Source organism: Vigna radiata, unplaced genomic scaffold (assembly GCF_000741045.1).
Source record: "Vigna radiata var. radiata cultivar VC1973A unplaced genomic scaffold, Vradiata_ver6 scaffold_73, whole genome shotgun sequence".
Taxonomy (NCBI): Eukaryota; Viridiplantae; Streptophyta; class Magnoliopsida; order Fabales; family Fabaceae; genus Vigna; species Vigna radiata.
In genome coordinates, this window is record NW_014542365.1 from 1,026,826 (window position 1) to 1,047,694 (window position 20,869).

General features: G+C 39.5%; 2 protein-coding genes across 2 annotated transcripts; both read left to right on the forward strand.

Annotated features, from left to right (window-relative positions):
• The first annotated feature begins 1,652 nt into the window (after positions 1–1,652).
• LOC106779884 lies at positions 1,653–2,258 on the forward strand. The gene has a single exon (XM_014668095.1). It carries the CDS (start codon positions 1,653–1,655, stop codon positions 2,256–2,258), a length of 606 nt encoding a protein of 201 aa, XP_014523581.1.
• A 13,766-nt stretch (positions 2,259–16,024) lies between these two features.
• On the forward strand, positions 16,025–20,484 carry LOC106779868 (potassium transporter 6). The gene is made up of 8 exons (XM_014668080.2): positions 16,025–16,162; positions 16,267–16,759; positions 16,848–16,901; positions 18,072–18,332; positions 18,415–18,467; positions 18,773–18,896; positions 18,991–19,245; positions 19,332–20,484. The coding sequence occupies exons 1-8, from the start codon at positions 16,124–16,126 to the stop codon at positions 20,369–20,371; spliced, it is 2,319 nt and encodes a 772-aa protein (XP_014523566.1). The 5' UTR covers positions 16,025–16,123; the 3' UTR covers positions 20,372–20,484.
• Positions 20,485–20,869: the final 385 nt, after the last annotated feature.

Consider the following 20,869-nt stretch of genomic DNA (forward strand, 5'->3'; position numbering starts at 1 on the left):
ATAATGGAAAGTCAATTTTCAAAAGGTACAATTTTAGTGGTCTCACTAAACCAACTAAAAGTCCACTTCACTGTTCAATCCATCAGGTTTGGTGACTGTCCCATCCAATTTTTTAGACACTGTACTCTTTTTCATAATATCAACTACCAATTTACAACACTTTTTCACATTATTTTTTTATTGAGATAAACATAATTGATCATAAATTATTATTAACTACTAAAATCTGATATTATTTACTTCCTTATTTCTTTTTTATCTATCTCTAAGACGTGTTTTGAAGGAACCAAAATTATAATAATGTTTTAAAATAATTATGCAGTTTATTAATTTACTTATCTTTCTTCCCATCTAATACAATAAAAATACATCTTCAAATTAATAAAAGATTAGGAAACATGAAATTATATAATTGATAAAAGTATAATTGTGTGATATTGAATAATAAGGCATCTTAAAAAATATAATTTTGGGTCTCAAAATTTTGTTAAGATGTACAGTAGAGATGTTAAATATATAAAACATATTATACTAGTCTTGAAATAGATTGAACTTAGCAAATCAAAATAAAGAGAAGCAAAATTTTCCACCGCATGTTATACTGGTAACATCTCAAAACCAAAAATTTCTTACCCCAAAAATAACATATGTTCTTATGTTAGGGTGTCTACTATAAAATATTTTGATGTAAGAATCTCCTTTAATATTTTAATTTATGTGATTTAAACTATAAAATATCTTGATACAATAATTTCTTTTAATATCTTATTTTATGTGTACTATATATTAGACGGTCGACCAGTTATCTTGAAATTCTATGGATAGGTCGGACAGTATAGGGATTGCTTGGAGAAGGTATGACCAACCGGTTTTCGAAGGACGACTTATAAGTAATTTTCGGTTTAGCATGAAATTAAGGTAAGATGTGATTAGAACTATTAGGTTGGGATTGAGTCATGATTAAGATATCGCTAATCAGAAGCCCATGGTAAAAAACTATAAATACAGGTCAAAGGTATGAAGTAGATGATTCACATTTACTACACATAGTTACTATGTGGATTGTACACTGACTTGAGCGTCAAGAACCTTTGGCAGGTACTCGACCGGACAGTACTTGGAGGAGAAGATATCAGGAGGTGGAATAGGACGATCTAGAAGACAAATTGTGAAAGTGTTAATGCTAACTCGACCTCGCAACCGAAACATTTTGGCGCCCACCGTGGGGCCGAGTGACTTGACACCCAATGGTGACCACGAGAAACATGAGTGCAGAAGACCCAATTAAGATGATCAAGATGCTGCAACAAAAGTTGGAGGAGATGCAACAGCGTCATTAGGAGGAAATGGCAACCATTCGGGCAAAGTGCTCCACTCGGTTAGCCAAGGGTAAAGGACTCGAAACTGGCAAGGGAGCGGATGGCAAGGCGGCCGGAGAAGACAATGTCAAGCATAGCAGCGCGCCAGACCCGTCTTGGAAGCCAACCGAGCTGGGGGTTGAAGGGAGTAAAGCCAAGGCAGATCAATATGAGAGTGCTATGATGAGTAAGCAGCTGGTAGTGAAGACCGAGAGTTCGACTGTTATCCTACCATTCGTCCAAGCCATCATCGACGTACACATTTTCGAGTAGTTCGTCCCACCTCAGTTCAAGATGTATGACGACACGACCGACCCCGAGGCCCATGTCAAAACTTTCACTAACGCCATCGCATTCCAAACTGGGAGCGATGCCATATGGTGTCGAGCATTTTCTCTGTCATTAGAAGGGGAAGCGTTAGAGTGGTTTAACTCGTTGCCTCCCAATTCTATCAAGAATTTTGAAGGACTGCGACGCATGTTTGGCCGCCAGTTTTCCAGTAGTAATACCCAAGACACATCCATTTTTTATTTGGTGAACCTCAAGCAAGGAAGGGAGGAAACGTTGAAGGCATTCATGGACCGGTATCAAGAGCTTGTCCACCGGGTGAAGGGTCTTACCACTAAGCTCGCCCTCCAGTACATCTTGCCAGCCCTCAAGCCCAGACCATTTAAGGACAGTTTTTGTCGGCGGGAGCCAAAGACCATGGAGGAGCTGCGAGAGAGGGTGACAGATGAAGTCAGAGTTGAAGAAATGAAACTTTCCTATAAAAAGCAAAATCAAGAAGCACGTAATAAGAAGGCAGACGACAGGAAATTCGATAACCAATCAGGGCGAACGGGAGGTGTGAAGCAAAGAGAGGCACCAGAGGGCCAATATTTCAGCAGTATACGCCATTGAATGCTCCTCACGCTAGGATACTATAGGAGGCGTTAAGCGCTGAGTTACTTCAAACGCCAAAGTGACGCCCTACACCAGTAGGAGCATATGGTATCAAGCATTGCCTCTCTCACCAAAATATGGGTCATACCACTAAAGAGTGTGTGTCGTTAAAGGATAAGATCAAGGAACTTATGTGGGCGGGGAAACTGAAAAAATATGTGAAAGTTGACTGTCCCGAGGTGCCAGCACGAGGGCCACGGAGCCCCTGGAGGCGAAGTTCGTGAAGGACGGGTGAATAGGAAAGGCCAAGATATGGCCGGAATGATCATCCTCGATCCGAACGACGGAGAAGTCAGAGTCGCGAAAGAAGCAATGATCGTCTGTTGCGAGGATGCATCAATATCATCTCGGGGGGAATCGAGGGGGGAGGCTCATCGTCCTCCGCCCGGAAGCAACACGTCTGAGCGTTGCACTCCATTCACACGGTGGAGAGACCCAAAAGATCTATGTCGCCCATCACCTTTACGGACGAGGACTTCCACGACCCCGAGCCAGACCAGGACAACTCTATGGTCATAACTACATAGATAGCTCGCTATAGTATAAGCAAAGTACTTGTCGACCAAGGAAGTTTAGTAAACATCCTCTACTAGAAGATGTTCCGGCAGATGGGCATCTCAGAGGATCTGATTGTCCCATATAATGAGCATATAGTGGGATTCGCGGGGGAGAGAGTGGATACTAGGGGCTATGTTGACTTGTGCACTCGCTTGGGTACCGGAAGGGAGAGCGAGGAGAAAAGGTTGCGCTACCTAGTGGTAGAAGCCAACACTTTTTATAATGTCCTCCTAGGGCGTTTGTGCCTGAATGCTTTCGGGGCCAAAGTGTCAACCCCAAATCTCACCTTGAAATACTCGTCCAGTAAAGGGATGATTTGCATAGTGTAGACTGACCAGAAGACGGCGAGGGAATGTTATCCTGCCGGGTTGAAGATGTATCCCCAGACGAGTAGAAGGAAAACTAACAGGTCGAAGGTGGCGATGGCGGACCTCAACCCAAGAACAAACACTGATGATCAGCTAGAGCCGTTGAGAAAAACGCAGTCGGTCATAGTGGGGAAATACGACTCCTAAACCACAACCATGGCCAGGGGGCTGAAGTTAGAGTTGGAGAAAGAAATCAAGTATGTCATATGGTGCAATAGGGACCTATTTACTTGGACAGTCGTCGATATGCCGAGAATTCATCCCTCGGTCATGTCTCACAAGCTGGCGTTGTTTAAGGAGGCTCAGTCGGTCGCACAGAAGAAAAGGAGAATAGGGGAAGAGAAGAGGAAAGTAATGGAAGAAGAGAGGAAAGTAGTGGAAGAAGAGGTGAACAAGCTAAAGGAAGCTGGGTTTGTTAGAGAGGTGACATACACCACGTGACTTGCCAATATGGTCATGGTCAAGAAGGCCAACGACAAGTGGTGTATGTGTACTGACTATAGGGATTTGAACAAGGCCTGCCAAAGACTCCCACCCTTTGCCTAGCATATATGCCCTGGTGGACGGGGCATCTGGCCACAACATGATAAGCTTCTTAGACACGTACTCAGAGTACAACCAGATCCCTATGTATGCACCCGACTGGGAATAGGTTGCGTTCATGGATGTATGCACCCGAATGGGAATAGGCTGCATTCAATGCCTGATGGACAAGATTTTCGCAGGGCTGATCGACCGATACATGAATGTATATGTAGATGACATGGTGGTATAGTCGGTTGACGGACAACAACATTTGAAAGACTTGGAGGACGTATTCAAAGAGGTTAGGTAGTATGGGATGAGGTTGAATCCTGCTAAGTACACTTTCGAAGTGGTGGCGGGGAAGTTTCTCGGATTCATGCTCACCGCTCGGGGCATCGAGGCCAATCCAAACCAGTGTGCAGCTGTCTTGGAGATGCAAAGCCCGAGCACTCTAAAGGAGGTCCAAAGATTGGTCGGACGTCGCACCGCATTGTCATGGTTCATCGCAAAGTTCGTCGAGCGCTTCCGTCCAGTTATGAGAAATATGAAGAAAGGGTCAACAAAGAAATGGGACACCGACTGTAAAAAGGCATTCCAAGACGTCAAGACAATCCTGATGAACCCCCGATAATGAACCGGCCGACACCGGGTGAAGAGCTGCAAATTTATCTAGGGGTTTCAGAGACAACCATTAACATCGTTCTATTACAAGAAAAATCTAACCCAAAACTTGTATACTTTGTGACCCGAACCCTTCAAGATACTAAAACTCGGTACCAGCAGGTGGAGAAGGTAGCCCTCTCCTTACTTAACGCATCCAAAAGACTCCAGCCATATTTCCAAAGCCACCAGGTCGTGGTCCGAACGGACCACCCCATCTCAAAGATCTTTAGGAAACCCAAAGGCAGGAAGGATGGTAGCCTGGGTGGTCGAATTCTCGGAGTTCGGTTTGAGGTACGAGCCTAGGGGATTGGTGAAGGGCCATCACTTAGCCGATTTCGTAGCAGAATTACCCATGGTGGCAGGTAATGAATGGAATTTGTATGTCGATGGAGCATCAGGGCGGTCGGTGAGTGGCGCAGGGATAATGTTGTAAGGCCCAAATGGCTTCCTATTGGAGCATTCCTTAGTATTCAAGTTCAGAACTTCTAATAACCAAGTGAAGTACGAGGCCTTGGTAGCAGGCCTGGAGTTAGCGAGAGATATGGGAGCCTAGAGGGTCTTATGTCGGACGGACTCTCAGTTGGTAGTTGGCCAGATGAATGTGGAATTCCAAGTTAAGGAAGAGCACCTCCTCCAGTACTTCAATAAAGCCTCAGCCCTAATCAAGGAGTTCGACAAAATCGAAATTCGACATATCCCCACGAGGAGAATTCTTGAGCGGATATGTTATCGAAACTCAACTCCAGCAATGGAAATGGGCAGTAAACCATGATCATCCGCCAAGTGTTGTTACAACCATCGATGGAATGTTACGTTGTCACGACAGACGGGGTGGAAGATTGGAGGTTGAAGATTCGAAGATTGATGAAGCAACAAGACGACGGCCAATGTCTCCGCCCGGCCGACACCAAGAAGATCGCTCGTTATTCCATGGTCAGGAACGATCTGTATCGAAGAGGGTTCTCCACCTATCTCCTTAAATGTCTCTCAAATGACGAAGCCTAGTACGTTATGGATGAGCTCCACAATGGCATCTACGGGTTCCACACTGGATGCCGAACATTGAAATCCTGAGCACTTCGGCTGAGTACTTCTGGTCGACCATGGAAGAAGATACCAAATTGTTCATCCAGAAGTGCATTAATTGTCAGGCCCACGCCAACGACACTCACGCACTGTCGCATTCCTTGCACACTCTCGTATCACCATGGACATTCGCTTAGTGGGGAATGGACATCGTTGGCCCATTTCCCCCCGGAAGGGCTCAAAAGAAGTTCCTCCTCGTCGTAGTGGATTACTTTACCAAGTGGGTTGAGGCTGAAGCCCTGGAAACTATCTCGGCGGCACAAGTGCAGAAGTTTTGTTGGAAGTTGGTGTGCCAGTTTGGGCTTCCTCGAATGATTGTTACACACAATGGGCTGCAATTCATTGACAAGAAGTTGGGGCAATTTTACAAGAGCCTAGGGATCAAGTATGTGACTAGCTTCGTCGAACATCCCCAAACGAACGGCCAAGTAGAAGCCATGAATAAAATAATAGTTGCTAAACTGACAAAGTGACTAGGCAAGAGAAAAGGAGCATGCGCGAACGAGCTTCCATAGGTCCTATGGGCTTATAGATGTACCCCGCACGGGACGACCGGAGAGACGCCTTTCAACTTAACGTATGGGACAGACGCCATGCTAGAGGTCGAGTTGGGCGAACCTTCTCTACGAAGATAGATAGAAGATATCCAGTTAAACGATGAGGAGCTGTGACTGGAGTTTGACACACTAGAAGAGCGAAGAGACCGGGCAATACGTGGAGCGAAAGCCTGCAGGCAGATGCTGGAACGAAGGTATAACATGAAGGTTCACCCTAGGAGCTTCGAAGAGGGAGATCTAGTATGGAGAAAAACGGAAAAGGCCCGCCAAACGGCCTCCCACAAGAAACTCGCTGCCAAATGGGAGGGGTCCTTCAAAGTGATCGAAGCTCTAGGAAACAGAGCATACCGTCTCACGAACTTGGACGGGCGGCCAGTTCCTAACACATGGAACGCCTCACACTTAAAGTTTTACTTTAGTTAAGTTATTTCTACTGTATGTCTTATGTTTCCAAAAATAAAACAATGCCAAGAGATTTCCAAACACTTCAAACTTCTTTATTGTGAAACCAATCGGGGCACCTAAGGTTGATCAACGAAATCCTATAAAGGGACATCCTATCAACTCGACCGGGCAGTGAACAACGAGTTCCCAAAAGGAACCCCTGCCGCCTGGAATACGTCAAAATTGTAAGTTGATGAATGAAATTCCACCAAGAGACATCTTGTCAACTTGGTCGGGCGACGAATGACGAGTTCCCAAGAACCCCAGTCTCTCGAAAAATCTCGTAATTCAAGTCGATGAACGGAGTTCCACAAAAGGATATCCTGTCGACTTGACTGGACGGTGAATGGCCATCCCCCAACGGGGAAACCCTGCCGCCCAATACATGTCAAAACAATAAGACGAATCTCGTACCACACGCTTCCAAACCACACGCTTAAAAACCGACTTTGTGTCCACCGGGCGGCGTACGCTACACATGACAAAATCCAAATTAAAGAAACAAGCGGCGAAGTAAAAACCGAAGTTTACAAAAAAGTAAAAGAATGAAAAAGCATGCAAAAAAAATAAAATTCATGTTGCTTGAAAATTGGGAGAATACAAAAGTATTGGAGGCTGGCAAGTAAGGTAAACATCATACAACAAATATTTATCAATCGGTCGCACCAAGCAAAAACGTCCTAAAGAAGCAAAAGAAAATGTCCACCCCCCTACAAATGCTAAGATATCCTAATTATTATCCTCTTCCTCTTCATCAACCACGTCCTAGACGACGACCTCCGCACCCTCGCTTCCCTTCTCAACCTCTTCGGACTCAGGCGGATTGCCAACGACGGCAGGGTCATCCAAATGGACCAAAACACCGTCAAACACATCTTTCTCGATACCAAACCCAGTCGCGAAAGGCTCCGGGATGTCTAGCAAAATGGACACCTGTTGCAAAGCCTTGTAAAACCTTCCTCGTGCTCATGCACAACGCTAGCGTTCAATTTGGAAACCTTCTCGTTCGCTTGCGATAGCTCGTCCGTCAACACTTGGTTTTTCTGACGAAGTTCCCCCTCGACCTCTTTCTGTTGGGTGACCACTACCTTCAACTGACCACATTCCTCAACCAACTGATCATTTGTGACTCGGGCGTTCTTCAACAATTCGATCGTCTCGGCCAACTTCAGCTCCACCTCACTCAACTCGAGTTGTGTCTCAACGTATTTTTTCTCTGATTCCTCTTGAACCGAGCGTAGTGCCTCCACCTCCGCTCGGAGGGTAGCAGAAATCTTCTTCTCCGCCTACAACTCGGCCTGCACATGCTCAACCCCTCGGCGGTTCTCAAATTCCTTAAGGTACTAAGCCATCGAGCCCGTCCGGGTGGCCATCTCAAACATTGCATTGGTCAATTCGGATTTTGGGAGGGTCTCGATCAGGGCCCGATGCGTAGAGCCCATGTGGAAGTTGGTCTGATGACTTATATTGAACTTCGTGCTCAAAACCCCATTGGGAAAAGGCTTGGGGACACTCCGCTCCCTCCAATTTTTCTTGGAGGAGGGCTTGTCGCCTTCCTTATGCGCCTTTCTTTTTTTCTAGAGGGGTAGAGCGGATGTGTTGGCTGCTTCTGAAGAGGGCTCTATATTAATGATAGCATTAGCCAGAGGGAAGAGAACCGCCTCACTGGAAGGAGCCCTCTCAACACCGAGGATCACGTTCACCCCTGTCGGCATGACAGGGGGAGGGCGACGGACAACGGGAACTCGGATGGAAGGCGTCGGACGGCTCGCTCCCTACTTGCAGACGGGGCGCCTCCGGATTCCCTCCTTGAAGACATAAAATTGGATTGGCGAGGGGAAGAGCACACATGACATTTGGCAAAGGAATAAAAATTTAACTAAGTCAACATCAAATTACTAAGAAAAAATGCAAACCGGACAAAAATACCATATCGAACGCCATTAGGCCACAACCCTCATGGCAAAGGCAGTCAGCAAGCTCGCGGGCAGAAAGGTGGCGAGGGAGGACGTTGATGGTTTTAACGACTTTCAAATCCTCCGGGTTCAAAATAACAACCGGATAGGCTTTTATTTTCTTTAGCTCCTTCATCCAATAAAAAGGGAACAAAGGGAGCCCGATCGCGTCATGAAATTCGCATCAGCCTGATTTGTTGATGATCAGCTTAAAATATTGATCCTTCAAATTCTTGTACGACTCAGAAAACAGCCGAAACAGGCACCTGTCCTTCACGGAGGTTAAAGAAACCCAACCCCCTTTGGAGGGGGACGGACGTTGTAGTAATTTAAGAAGACAGGAACGAAGGGGGTTACTCCCACAACCATACACATCACCCTGAATGCCTAAACCGAAGCCCAAGCGTTCAGACGAAGTTATGCAGGGGCGACGTTGAGCTCACGAAGGAGGGCTAACTAAAATGATGTAAAAAGCACCCAAACGTAAAGTTAGTTAAAGAAGTTGGCGTACATGAAAAAGAAGTCATCTGGACTTGACTCCTTCCCATGGAACACCCGCTAATTTGTTAAGACTTCGGCAAGTGTACCAAATCGTATCAAGTAATAATCAGTGGTAAGACCAAGTATCGTTTTCCCAAGAGACTCACGACACTAAACAATTGTGCTTTTACTTAACCAATTAAGACTATAAGAACAATATTTTGGGGTTTTTGAATGCAAAACTATAAAAGTAAATATGCATGCAATTTGATCAATTGAGGTTAAACACAAAAGTGAATGGATGATGTTGATAATATGAGATGAATATGTTGTTAGGGTTTAGATTTCACCTAATCACTCTCATGCATAAATGAATTCATCTTCTTCATTAATGTCAATGCCACTTTCTAATTTACTCTAAACCCGATGTCTCGGTGAAAAGAGCCTACTCATAATTACTAGTTTACTATGTCTAGTCTCCCTAGCAATTATTCATGCATTTCATTGGCATAGAAGCTTAAAGGCAATCAAGCCTCTTATCCCTATGTCTAGGTAATATTGCTCCCGAGAGAATTTCCCGAAGTCTAGATTTCCCCGTATGTGTCCATATCGACAAAATAAATGATCATGCAATTGAATGAGTTAAACAATGCAAGCATAAAGTATAGAGGAAAAACCCTAACAAACAATGAATGAAAGCATATATATTCAAGAACAATTCAAATACAAGAGAGTTTAGAGGTTACATCTTCTCCAATAACAAATGAGATTAGTTCTCCATCGTCATGGAGAAACTAGGTGTACAATGGAATGGAAGAGATAGAAACCCCAGAAAGAAAAAATGAGAGTTGTCAAATCCCCAAATCTGCCCCCAAAGGGGTGAAAAACATGTTTTTGTGCTTAAGCCATCAAAAGATGACCTCTACGGGTCGCACTGATCTATTTATAAACTATGAAATACTATAGAAAACAGGCCCAAGTCCAAAGTAAAGCGCTCAACGCTGGGTTCACCGCTTAGCAGTAGGTGTAGCACTCAAGTGGGATGCTTAGCGTTCACGCCCAGGCACTTGGTAGTGCTGTTACTGGAGAGGCCAGCGTTCAACGCTGATTCTAGCGCTCAGCGGTAGGCGCGACTCTATCTTCTCCCTCAGCGTTAGCGCTTAAGCGTTTGACAGATTCTTCTTCAACAAAGTTGGCGCTCAGCGCTGAACTGACGCTTAGCGGTCGCTGCGATTCTTCATTTGCACCTTTTTTCATCCTTTCTTGAGTCCAACTCCTTCCTACTTCAATATCCTTCATTCAATTCTCGTTAAGTCCTGTCAAAACAAGGAAAACCAAGCATAATACCCAGAAAACCACCTTTGACTCTCTTATAACCTAACTAAGACAAAATGCATGATTTCAAGCTAGTTTCTAAGTCATAAAGAGTGTGTCCTCGCGGCTCACGCCAGCTCATATCAATCGGGCGTCCTCTATGTCCCGAACGATGTAGGACCGGTCTATCAGCCACTTCAGTCGTTTCCGCATATAATAATCGGACACCTGAAGACTAACATCATGGGGCGCCTAGTCATAACCCCGTATAACTGGCAGCCCACCCACCGGTACTAGAGGGACAACATCAATAGTGATGCTCCCCTTTAGCAAGTGAATAGGAATGCCAAAAAGACACTTGTCACCTCCGAACTCAAGAGTTTGCGGCCGTGAAGCCTCTTCACTATTATTCACAGGAGACACAGGCCAAGCTTTTGTACCTTGGTCGAACTCTTCTAAGTACGATGACGACACCGAGCTTGGGGAAAAAGGTTGAGCATCCTCACCACCCACTACGCCACCGTCGCCGCCTCTGCCCGACGACTCCAGCAAAGACTCAACATCAACGACAGCCATTTTATTACCTGGGGGAAAAAGAAACGCCGAAAGCTTGAAGAAGGAAAAGAAATGAAGAGACGTGAAAGTGATAGAACTTTCACCCTATTTATAGAAATATTTTCTGAAGAAACTGCAATGCATCATCGTTGTTTAAGACAACCACGCCCAATGGCCCAAATTCATAGACGATACAATTGCCTGAGGTCAAAGTTGAACAAATATGTGACATGTGTTCTTGCCTAAATTCTTCCTCTACTCGACCGGACGGTTACCAGACCCAAGACGAAACCACTACCACTGATAATCACATTCAAACCCTATGTCAATTGCGTTGCCTAGGGCTTAGGAGGCCTGTATACGAGATGGACCGAACGATCGAAGGATTGCCTTGAAAATACTATGGATAGGCTGAACGACCTAGGGATTGTGTGGAGAAGGCATAACCGATCAGTTCTCGACGGACGGCTTATAAGTAATTTTCGGTTTAGCATGAGATTAAGGTAAGATTTGATTAGAGCCATTGGGCCGGGATTGGGCCATGATTGAGATACCGCTAATCAGAAGCCCATGGTAAAAAATTATAAATACACGTCAAAGGTTTGAGGTAGGTGATTCACATTTACTATACATTTATTATTGTACCATAGTTACTGCGTGGACTATACACTGGCTTGAGCGTCGGAGAACCTTTGGCAGGTACCCGATTGGACGATACTTGGAGGAGAAGATATTAGGAAGTGGAAACAAACGGCCTAAAAGACAAATTGTGGAGGTGTCGGTGCTAACTCGACCTCGCAATTGAAACATTATGTAATTTAAACTATAAGTAAAACTAAGATAAGTTTTTCTATTAATGAGTTTCTATACTTAATATCAAAACTATAATTGGTCACTATACCACTCAAGAGATATTAAATATTTCTCAATCTAAATATTAAATGAAACAATATTTCTACTTTGAGTTACGAACAAATTTGTTGAATGAATTTGTGTCACTTGAACATTAACAACCTAAAAGGAAATATAATTGGTTCAACATATTCCTTTTTTGACCAAATAGTGTTTGAGTGTCAAACTCAAGTGTTATATATCATTGCTTGACTGACATGATTTCATGCATCAAGTCGTAAATTTCTATATGTAACTCCTAGTGAAAAGAGTATCAATATTGACTCTTGTTGCATAAGTATTATATCATTATTCGAGTGACACGAGATTCTGCATCAAATAAAAAACTTCTTAAAAAAGTTAATATCTAAGACTCTTTATCACTTGAGCAACTCTTCATTTTTTTTCCCACATTTATCATAAAACTTATGGCTTAAGAGAAAAGCTTTATTAAAGGACCGATTTAACACTTGACTGACAATACTTTTGTAATATAATAAATGACATATCTTGAACATCACTCAAGCGATGACTTGAGACTCATATGTGATATGATGGAATATCCCCTAACCATGGTCAAGGATTCTCATGAAGAGTGAAAGTCATCCTTGAAGATGGTATCAACTTTATCTTGTGGATTAGCTTTGGAGCCATCATGGTGCATAACTGGAAAAGTAGTGTAGGTTTCTTTAGGCTATGTATTTCGACCAAGTAGGTGGGTTTTCTTAAGGCTTGTATAAGGCCTAATTAGTGTAGGTTTTTCCTTAAGCTAGACATTCAAACCATATTAAGAGTATATGTCATGTGTCATGCTTCCATTGAAGAGGATTTAGTCACACGACACTCTAAGAATGGAGAATATTGTGCTTTGTTAGTGGCCACATGTCTTCCCTTATTGGAGAGGATTTATGGACACATATCCACTCCTTAAAGGGTCTCATTTTTGGCCAATGAGTGCAAAAGTGGGAGATCATGCTTTTAGGGTTTTAGGAGACACTCTTGCCTATATATAAAAGTGTGCCCTCTCTTGGAACCATAAAACACTACACTACCACATCTACTAAAGGTTGTAAGCTTTTACATCATCCACACCTTAACTTATCATCCTTAGACTATTTACCACCACGCACATTATCCATTCAAAAAAACATTTCTCCATACACATTTCCTAACTTTGGGCAACCTAGTATAAAAGGTTAGTATCACAAGTAAGAAATTTCAATTTAATTGCATACAAACTTCCAAAGTTCTTAAATTAATTCCTACTCATTCCATATAATTTACAGTATATTTATACATTAGATACATAAAACATATCCTTTCAACTAATAATTTTATCTAATGCGGCCAATATCATTTTCAAAATTGTAATCTACATAATTCACTGTTCAAAACTCAGAAAAACTAACTTTATAGTAATGGTTAAATTTAAATATCTTAATATAATTACCTTCATGATTAGTATGAGCTCCTTTAGTCTAGAGATAAATTAATCCTTAAGAAAAAAATTCAAGACAAAAATTTCCACATCTTAAGAATATAAAATGTATGAGAGATTTTCAAATTCTCTTCTAAACCTTCAAGCTTCTAAGATCACAAATTAATCATCCTATTTCTTGGTTAATTTATATAGACGTAGGAAAAACTCACACTCAAATAAACTTATAGAAAAACTAAATAATATAGACGATATTTTTTATTCATTTATCTTGATATATACTCATAAATCTATACAAAAACGGAATTTAATCATAAAAAGATAGTTTATTAATTCATAAGCTTAGAAAGAACTCAAACGTCTATAATTCTGAAAGATAAAATTTAAAATAAATAACGAATAAATTATTTAAATATAATTATAATATTTTTTCAATTTTTTTTTCTATTTGATGTAAATTTATATCTCTTAATATAAATAAACTGGATGTTACTTTAAAAGATTTTGTTTGTGATAATATTATTGTGAAGGGTGTAAATACTTTTAAAATTATAGAATTTTATGGATAAGTAAATAAGTTGTATATTTTCAAAAGTTAAAAGATTAATTTTATTTGTGACATATATAACGTGTCAACTAGTGTATAACCACCCATATGATTTTTAATTAACCAAAAATATAAACCATCAGTATATGAAGTTAAAAAGATATAATTAAGAATTCAATACACTTTATTAACCCCATAATAGTAAAAAAAAATTAAAGAATTTTTGCACCACTGATTTTCCAAGCCACAGACACCAACTTCACCACAAAAGCTAAAAAATTCATCTCTCAAGTCTCAGTCTTGTCACTTTGTCGATGGTTTAGTGTGTCTCTGTCACTTTCTCTCACCAAGGTTTCTGTCTCTCTTTAAAGAAAGATAAAACATACCCAAAAAAAATATAATATTCATATGTTTCCCGTACCAATTAATTAATATTTTTTTAGAACATGCATAACACTTCAAGTTCCATTTGTTGCTATTTCCAAAATATATTATTACATTAGTTTTTTAATTGCTTTTTTAATTTTACAACCGAATTTAGTACCACCATTTTTACTACGACACTAATAATATTTAAGATATTTTTTTTTCTACAGTTGGAGACAAAAAATTACAAATTGATTAAGAGATAAATTAATTTAAAAAAAGAATAGTAATAAAATCTATATTTAATTAATATAGTAATATTTGAAATTTCACTTTGCAATATGGAGAGAGAAAAAAAATCGTTGGATTAATTTTAAATATACGATCGTGTTCCAATTCTAGTAATTTTTCAAGATATGTTATTCTCTCTTCCTTTTGTTTTTAGTGTGGGGTAAGTAGGTGTCAATGGTACTACGTTTAAATAAGTAATTTATTGAAATATTCTGTAATAATGATAAGTAATCATAATTCAAAATTATTTTCCACAGATATATATTTATAAATATCATTAGGTCTGACTCATTTATTACCAATAGATGACATTATTCCTATTAATTGTTAATCAATGACTATTATTCAGTTTTGTGAACAAGTGACCTATTATGATGATCAAATTGGTATTCCTGACTCAGGACATGATTAAAAAACAGATTTAGACGTCATAAACATCAATTTTCTCAAATAGCTAGATTCCGAACATAATTTCTGCATGTCAAACGACTAATTTCAAACCAAAACAAATATGCAGCACAGTTTATCACAGTAATAACATTAAAAAGTGGTAGTCAACCTCTTTTACCTAACAGATGACCAAGTCACTGTAAAATCTAAAACAACTCCAAACATACAAAAATCTCTATTTGCTCCTATGAATAATATATATATATATATATATATATATATATATATATATATATATTTGAAAGAGAATTTCTAAAAAAGTTAAAAAACTCTAAAAAAATAATTTCTTAAAAAATTATATTTTTAAAATAATGAAACTCCTTCATACAAAATTATTTATATTATAATTTTATAATGTTAATGTTAAAATAATCTAATATAACAAATTATTCAATATTCATTCAATCAAACACTAAGTTTTTAGTTTAAGATATGTAACTTAATTGTATACTAAGAAGAAACAACATTTAATAATCACAAAAAGTCTTTTTTTAAGCATTATTTTCTATATATGTTCAAATTTTCTTTGGAATGATTTTCTGAAAAAACAATTATGTATAAGTTAAAAAAATGGATTGAGATATAAGTGAATCTTTTTTATAAATTATCTTGTACACAAGTTGATTTTGACTTATATGTTTTATTTTTATTTTTATAATTGATCTATTTTAAGAGGTTTATAGAAAGATCTTCTGAAAACAGAAAGCGTGAAAAATACATGTTATCCTACCTAGGTAATATTAGAGGGTAATTTAGTGAAATACTTTTAGACGTAAGAAATGTGTGCCATGCAGATAATACAGCTAGCATTTTTGTTTATGAGAATATTTATTTGTATTTGTGAGAATTACCGTTGATTCCAAGTTTCGGCATCTAACTATTATTGGTGACTTTGTTCCCTACTTAGGCCTACTTGTCGCCATTGATGGCTGTTAAACTGCTGTATAGGTTTCTCATAAACTGAGATAACTTTTTTTCACTCTTGTAATAAAATAATAAAAAAACGATGTTTCGCGTGTATCTTCCTAATTCTCAAAACACATGCACAACTGGGACCTCCTTGAATCCTTGAATGCATTTCAAACTCCATCATGGATCTGGAAAGTTGAATAAAGTAATATAAAATACGGACAGCTTTATTTTATTTTTCAGAATTATTCTGTCGAGGTGTCACACTTTTGAAGATATATTAATTCCTTTATATGTCTTTTTTTTTTCCTATGTGCTACTAACTGGGAAGGGAGAGCTTTTGCAGCAACTCGGTCTTGTACAAAACCTATGCTTTTCAGTTTCTAAGTTTAAAATGGTTCACTTAGATTTCTAAGAGCATGTATCATGGATCTGGAACGTGGGATTCTTCAAAACTCTTCTAAGGTGAAATGGGCATGCTAAAAATGTGCAAACTTTTTCTTTTTGTTAATTTGAACCATGTTAATGTTGAACAAGAATGTTGGTTTTTCTTTTTTTTTTTTTTGCAGGGGAAAGAATCATGGAAAACTGTTCTGACTCTGGCATATCAGAGTCTTGGAGTTGTGTATGGGGAGATAAGCACTTCACCCCTCTACGTGTACAGGAACACCTTTGCTGAAGATATTGGTCACTCTGAGACCAATGAAGAGATTTATGGTGTTTTGTCTTTGGTGTTTTGGACTCTTACATTGGTGCCTTTGGTGAAGTATGTGTTCATAGTGCTGAAAGCTGATGACAATGGTGAAGGTGGCACATTTGCACTGTACTCATTGCTGTGTCGTCATGCCAAAGTTGGGTTGTTGCCTAATTGCCAATTGGCAGATGAGGAGCTCTCGGAGTACAAGAAGCATAGCTGTGGTGTGGCAGCAGAGAGAAGCCTTTCCTCCAGGCTCAAAACCTTGTTGGAGAGCCACAAGGTTTTGCAGAGGATTTTGCTGGTGCTGGCTTTGTTAGGGACTTGCATGGTGATTGGTGTTGGAGTCCTTAAACCTGCTATTTCTGGTGATAATTACAACTTTGGTTTGTTTTGATTTGGGATATTATCTTTTGGGGTCTGTTGGTTACACTGTGTTATTTGGATTGAATGCAGTTTTCTCGGCTGTGTCTGGACTAGAGCTTTCAATGTCCAAGGAGCATCACAGATGTAAGTTCATCAAGACTTTCTGCGTTTTGTCATGGCATGTTTTTGTTAATCATTGCTCAATCATCAAAGGAAATTTATTGGGACTTGAAATTTCTCTCCTTTCAATTACTCATTATTTTATCTCCGTGGTGCTTATGTTCTCGTTTTCTCTTCTTGCTGGTGTTTCTCAATACTCAAGTTTGGAAGGTTCGTAATCAAAGTTACCTATGCATATATCTGTACCTCGAAAATTGAAATCAAACGGATGATAATCACATAAAAGAAGTTCCTGTAATCTGGCCAGCATGCCTGTATTTTTACAATGCATTTAGCATGCAAGTTACCAAGTTTGATAATTGGGTGGATTTTTCAATGATGATTATAACGTCTTAGTCCTGGATTTACTTTAACTTTGTAAATTTTGATACTGGTCTAGATTAGTTCTCACAAAGCCTGAGATGAAGCTTGGTTGATGTTGCAGGAATGAAGAAGCTTAACGCAGATGATAGTTTTCTTCTAGACTTTGATTAGAGAAACTTTTATGGTTTCAGTGCAATGTCTATAAGTTATTCCAATTTATGGAAAAAGCTTATCTGATTGGATTTTCCTTACTGACAATCTTCCAAAAGTCTGTAAGGGAAATTGCTTTGATTTTTAATCAAGCTTTAGTGATGAATTTTAGACATTAATTGAAACTTAAATTATGTTGATAAATAAATTCTCGTATTGATAAGATCTATTGTAATCTTAAGCTTTTCTTGATTATATCTCTGATACTCCTAGAAATCAAGCAACACTGTTGCTTTTCACAAACCATGTCTTTGATGTGAAAGGTCGACAGAGGATTGTAAGATATTGTTGAAGATATGGCTAGACTTAGATTTTAAGCATATCTTATGTGGAAAATGAAAATGCTTTAGTCACATTGATATTGCCTCCTAGATCGGGAATTGGGACTACCACAGGGCTAAAGTGGACTTACATGTCATCACAAAATTTTATGGTGTTTATGTACAAAGATCTTAAGAGAAAGGATAAGATCATAAAAATAGTTGCTGATCTACCATAAGCTTGTGAATTTACTTTATTTAGTTTTTCTTTTATGTGCATTTAGAACTGCGATGCCACACTTGTCCTTTATCCGAGACATAGGTCACATGACTCACTAATAGCACTTGTAAAACTTGACAGATGTAGAAGTTCCAGGTGCATGCATCATATTAATTGGCTTGTTTGCCCTTCAACGTTATGGCACAAACAGGGTTGGCTTCTTGTTTGCACCCATAGTTTGTGTGTGGCTATTCTGCATCAGTGCCATTGGTCTATACAATATCTTTTACTGGAACCCTCATGTGTACAAAGCACTCTCTCCATATTATGTTTTCCAATTTTTAAAGAAGACTAGAAGAGGAGGATGGATGGCCCTTGGTGGAATTTTGCTCTGCATAACAGGTTCATTTGTTTGCTTTGTAAGTGGCTAACTTAGATTTGTGACAATTTTATTGATTTTTGATGCATTCCTTTAAATTTTCAGGATCAGAAGCCATGTTTGCTGGTCTCGGGCACTTTTCTCAGCTATCAATCAAGGTATGCTACTTTACAATTGGTTTTATTTTACCTCCTACTCGTTTAAATTCATTTATAGGTATTATTTTAGACGTTGGTGAATCTTTGTGAATGACTTTTTAGCTAAGAATCTAGGTTTAGAAGCTAAGCAAAATCTACCGGTGTGTCCTTCTTCTGTAGTCAGTATCATTTTCTTCTTGTCCCTATCTTACTTTTTCTACTTTATTCCTGAAATACTTCCTCCATTTATTTTTCTACCTGAACTTTATTCCATTTCCCGGTTCAATTCCATAACTCTTTGATAGACGTTTTGATGGCTTCTGCAGATTGCTTTCACCTCTTTGGTTTATCCATCTCTAGTTCTCGCTTATATGGGGCAAGCTGCTTATTTTTCTAGACATCACGATGTTGAGCAAGAGTATCACTTTGGCTTTTACGTATCTGTACCAGGTAGGCAGTGTAATTTGTGGTCTTTCGGAGGTGTAGATGAAAATGATGATGAATTTGGCCAATGATTGGAAGATCTGACTGTTTTGTGTTTCAGAGAAGTTGAGATGGCCTGTTCTGGTGATTGCCATTCTTGCTGCAGTTGTGGGAAGCCAATCCATCATCACCGGAACTTTCTCAATCATCAGGCAATGCTCTGCATTGAGTTGCTTCCCTAGAGTGAAAGTGGTTCACACTTCATCCAAAATCCATGGACAAGTATATATCCCTGAGATCAATTGGTTGTTGATGCTCTTGTGTTTGGCTGTAACTATTGGCTTCCGAGACACAAAGCTTATGGGTAATGCATCAGGTAAGGTCACTATTACATCAATGCATCAGGTCTGGTACAATAGTCGTAGTATATAAGTTCTTATGACATAGTTTACTGAACAACAGGTCTGGCAGTTGTCTCAGTGATGCTAGTCACCTCTTGTTTGATGTCAGTGGTTATCATAATCTGCTGGCAGAAGAATGTTCTGCTTGCAGTTGGGTTTGTTCTCTTTTTTGGCTCCATTGAGGGTCTCTTCTTCTCAGCTTCTGTGATCAAGTTCTTTGAAGGAGCATGGGTGCCAGTTGCTTTGGCATTTGTGTTTCTTTCTGTGATGTGTGTGTGGCACTATGGCACTCTCAAAAAGTATGAATTTGATGTTCAAAACAAGGTTTCAATCAGCTGGTTACTAAGCCTTGGTCCTAGCTTAGGCTTTACAAGAGTACGTGGGATTGGCCTTGTGCACACGGAGCTAGTATCAGGAATTCCTGCTATTTTCTCCCACTTTGTGACCAACCTACCAGCATTCCACCAAGTCCTTGTTTTCCTATGCATCAAGCATGTGCCAGTTCCACATGTTAGAGCCGAGGAAAGGTTTCTAGTTGGTCGTGTAGGTCCCAGAGATTTCAGAATCTACAGGTGCATAGTGAGATATGGATACCATGATGTCCACAAAGATGATAATGAGTTTGAGAAAGACCTTGTGTGCAGCATAGCAAAGTTCATACAAGCAGGAAGTGGTGGATGCAACTCTTCAAATGATGAGAGTGAAAAGGGTGGAAACATGACAGTGGTAGGAAGCTGTTCTACTAGCCACCCCGTTTTGGTGAGTGAGAAAGAAGAGGTTGATGTGGAATTGGGTGAGAGCTCAGAATCAGAGAAGGTGATGAAACGAAAGAAAAGGGTGAGATTCATTGTGCCTGAGAGTCCAAAGATTGATACTGCTGCAATGGAGGAGTTGAAAGAGCTTATGGAAGCAAGGGAAGTTGGAGTGGCCTACATTTTAGGACAGTCCTACATGAGAGTTAAAGCAGGGTCCAGCATGCTGAAGAAGTTGGCTATAAATTTTGGGTATGAATTCTTGAGGAAAAATAGCAGAGAGCCTTCCTCTGTACTTAGTGCTCCTCATGCATCATCTTTGGAAGTTGGGATGATGTATCATGTTTAATCTTTGGTTAAGCAAATGATTTAGAGTAAGTAATCATCATGTACATGTTATAATCTTTTATGCATATATAGTGAAAGAGCCATCACTTAATCTGGTGGCAGTAAGCTAGTGTACCATATCATATCACAACCTCACTCCTTTTTCTCATCATCAACCTTATGTATGATATTAACTCAAAGATATTAAATTTAGGAAAAACCTAACTTTAAGCTATTACAAAACGTTTGTATCATAGGTTAGCCTATTTAATCATTATTACTATTAGGATAATGATATTTAGACAACATTTTTTTGACAACATTTGAACATTGATTACGTGTCAATATGTGATTGGTGAAAAATTACTCCACAATAATGTTTATGATTATTATTATTTATTATGAAGTAATTTTTTATCAATTACAAATTCACACGTAATCAATATTCAAATGTTGTCAAAAAAATGTTGTCTAAATATCATTATTCTTATTATTATTATTAAAATTAATATATAATTAT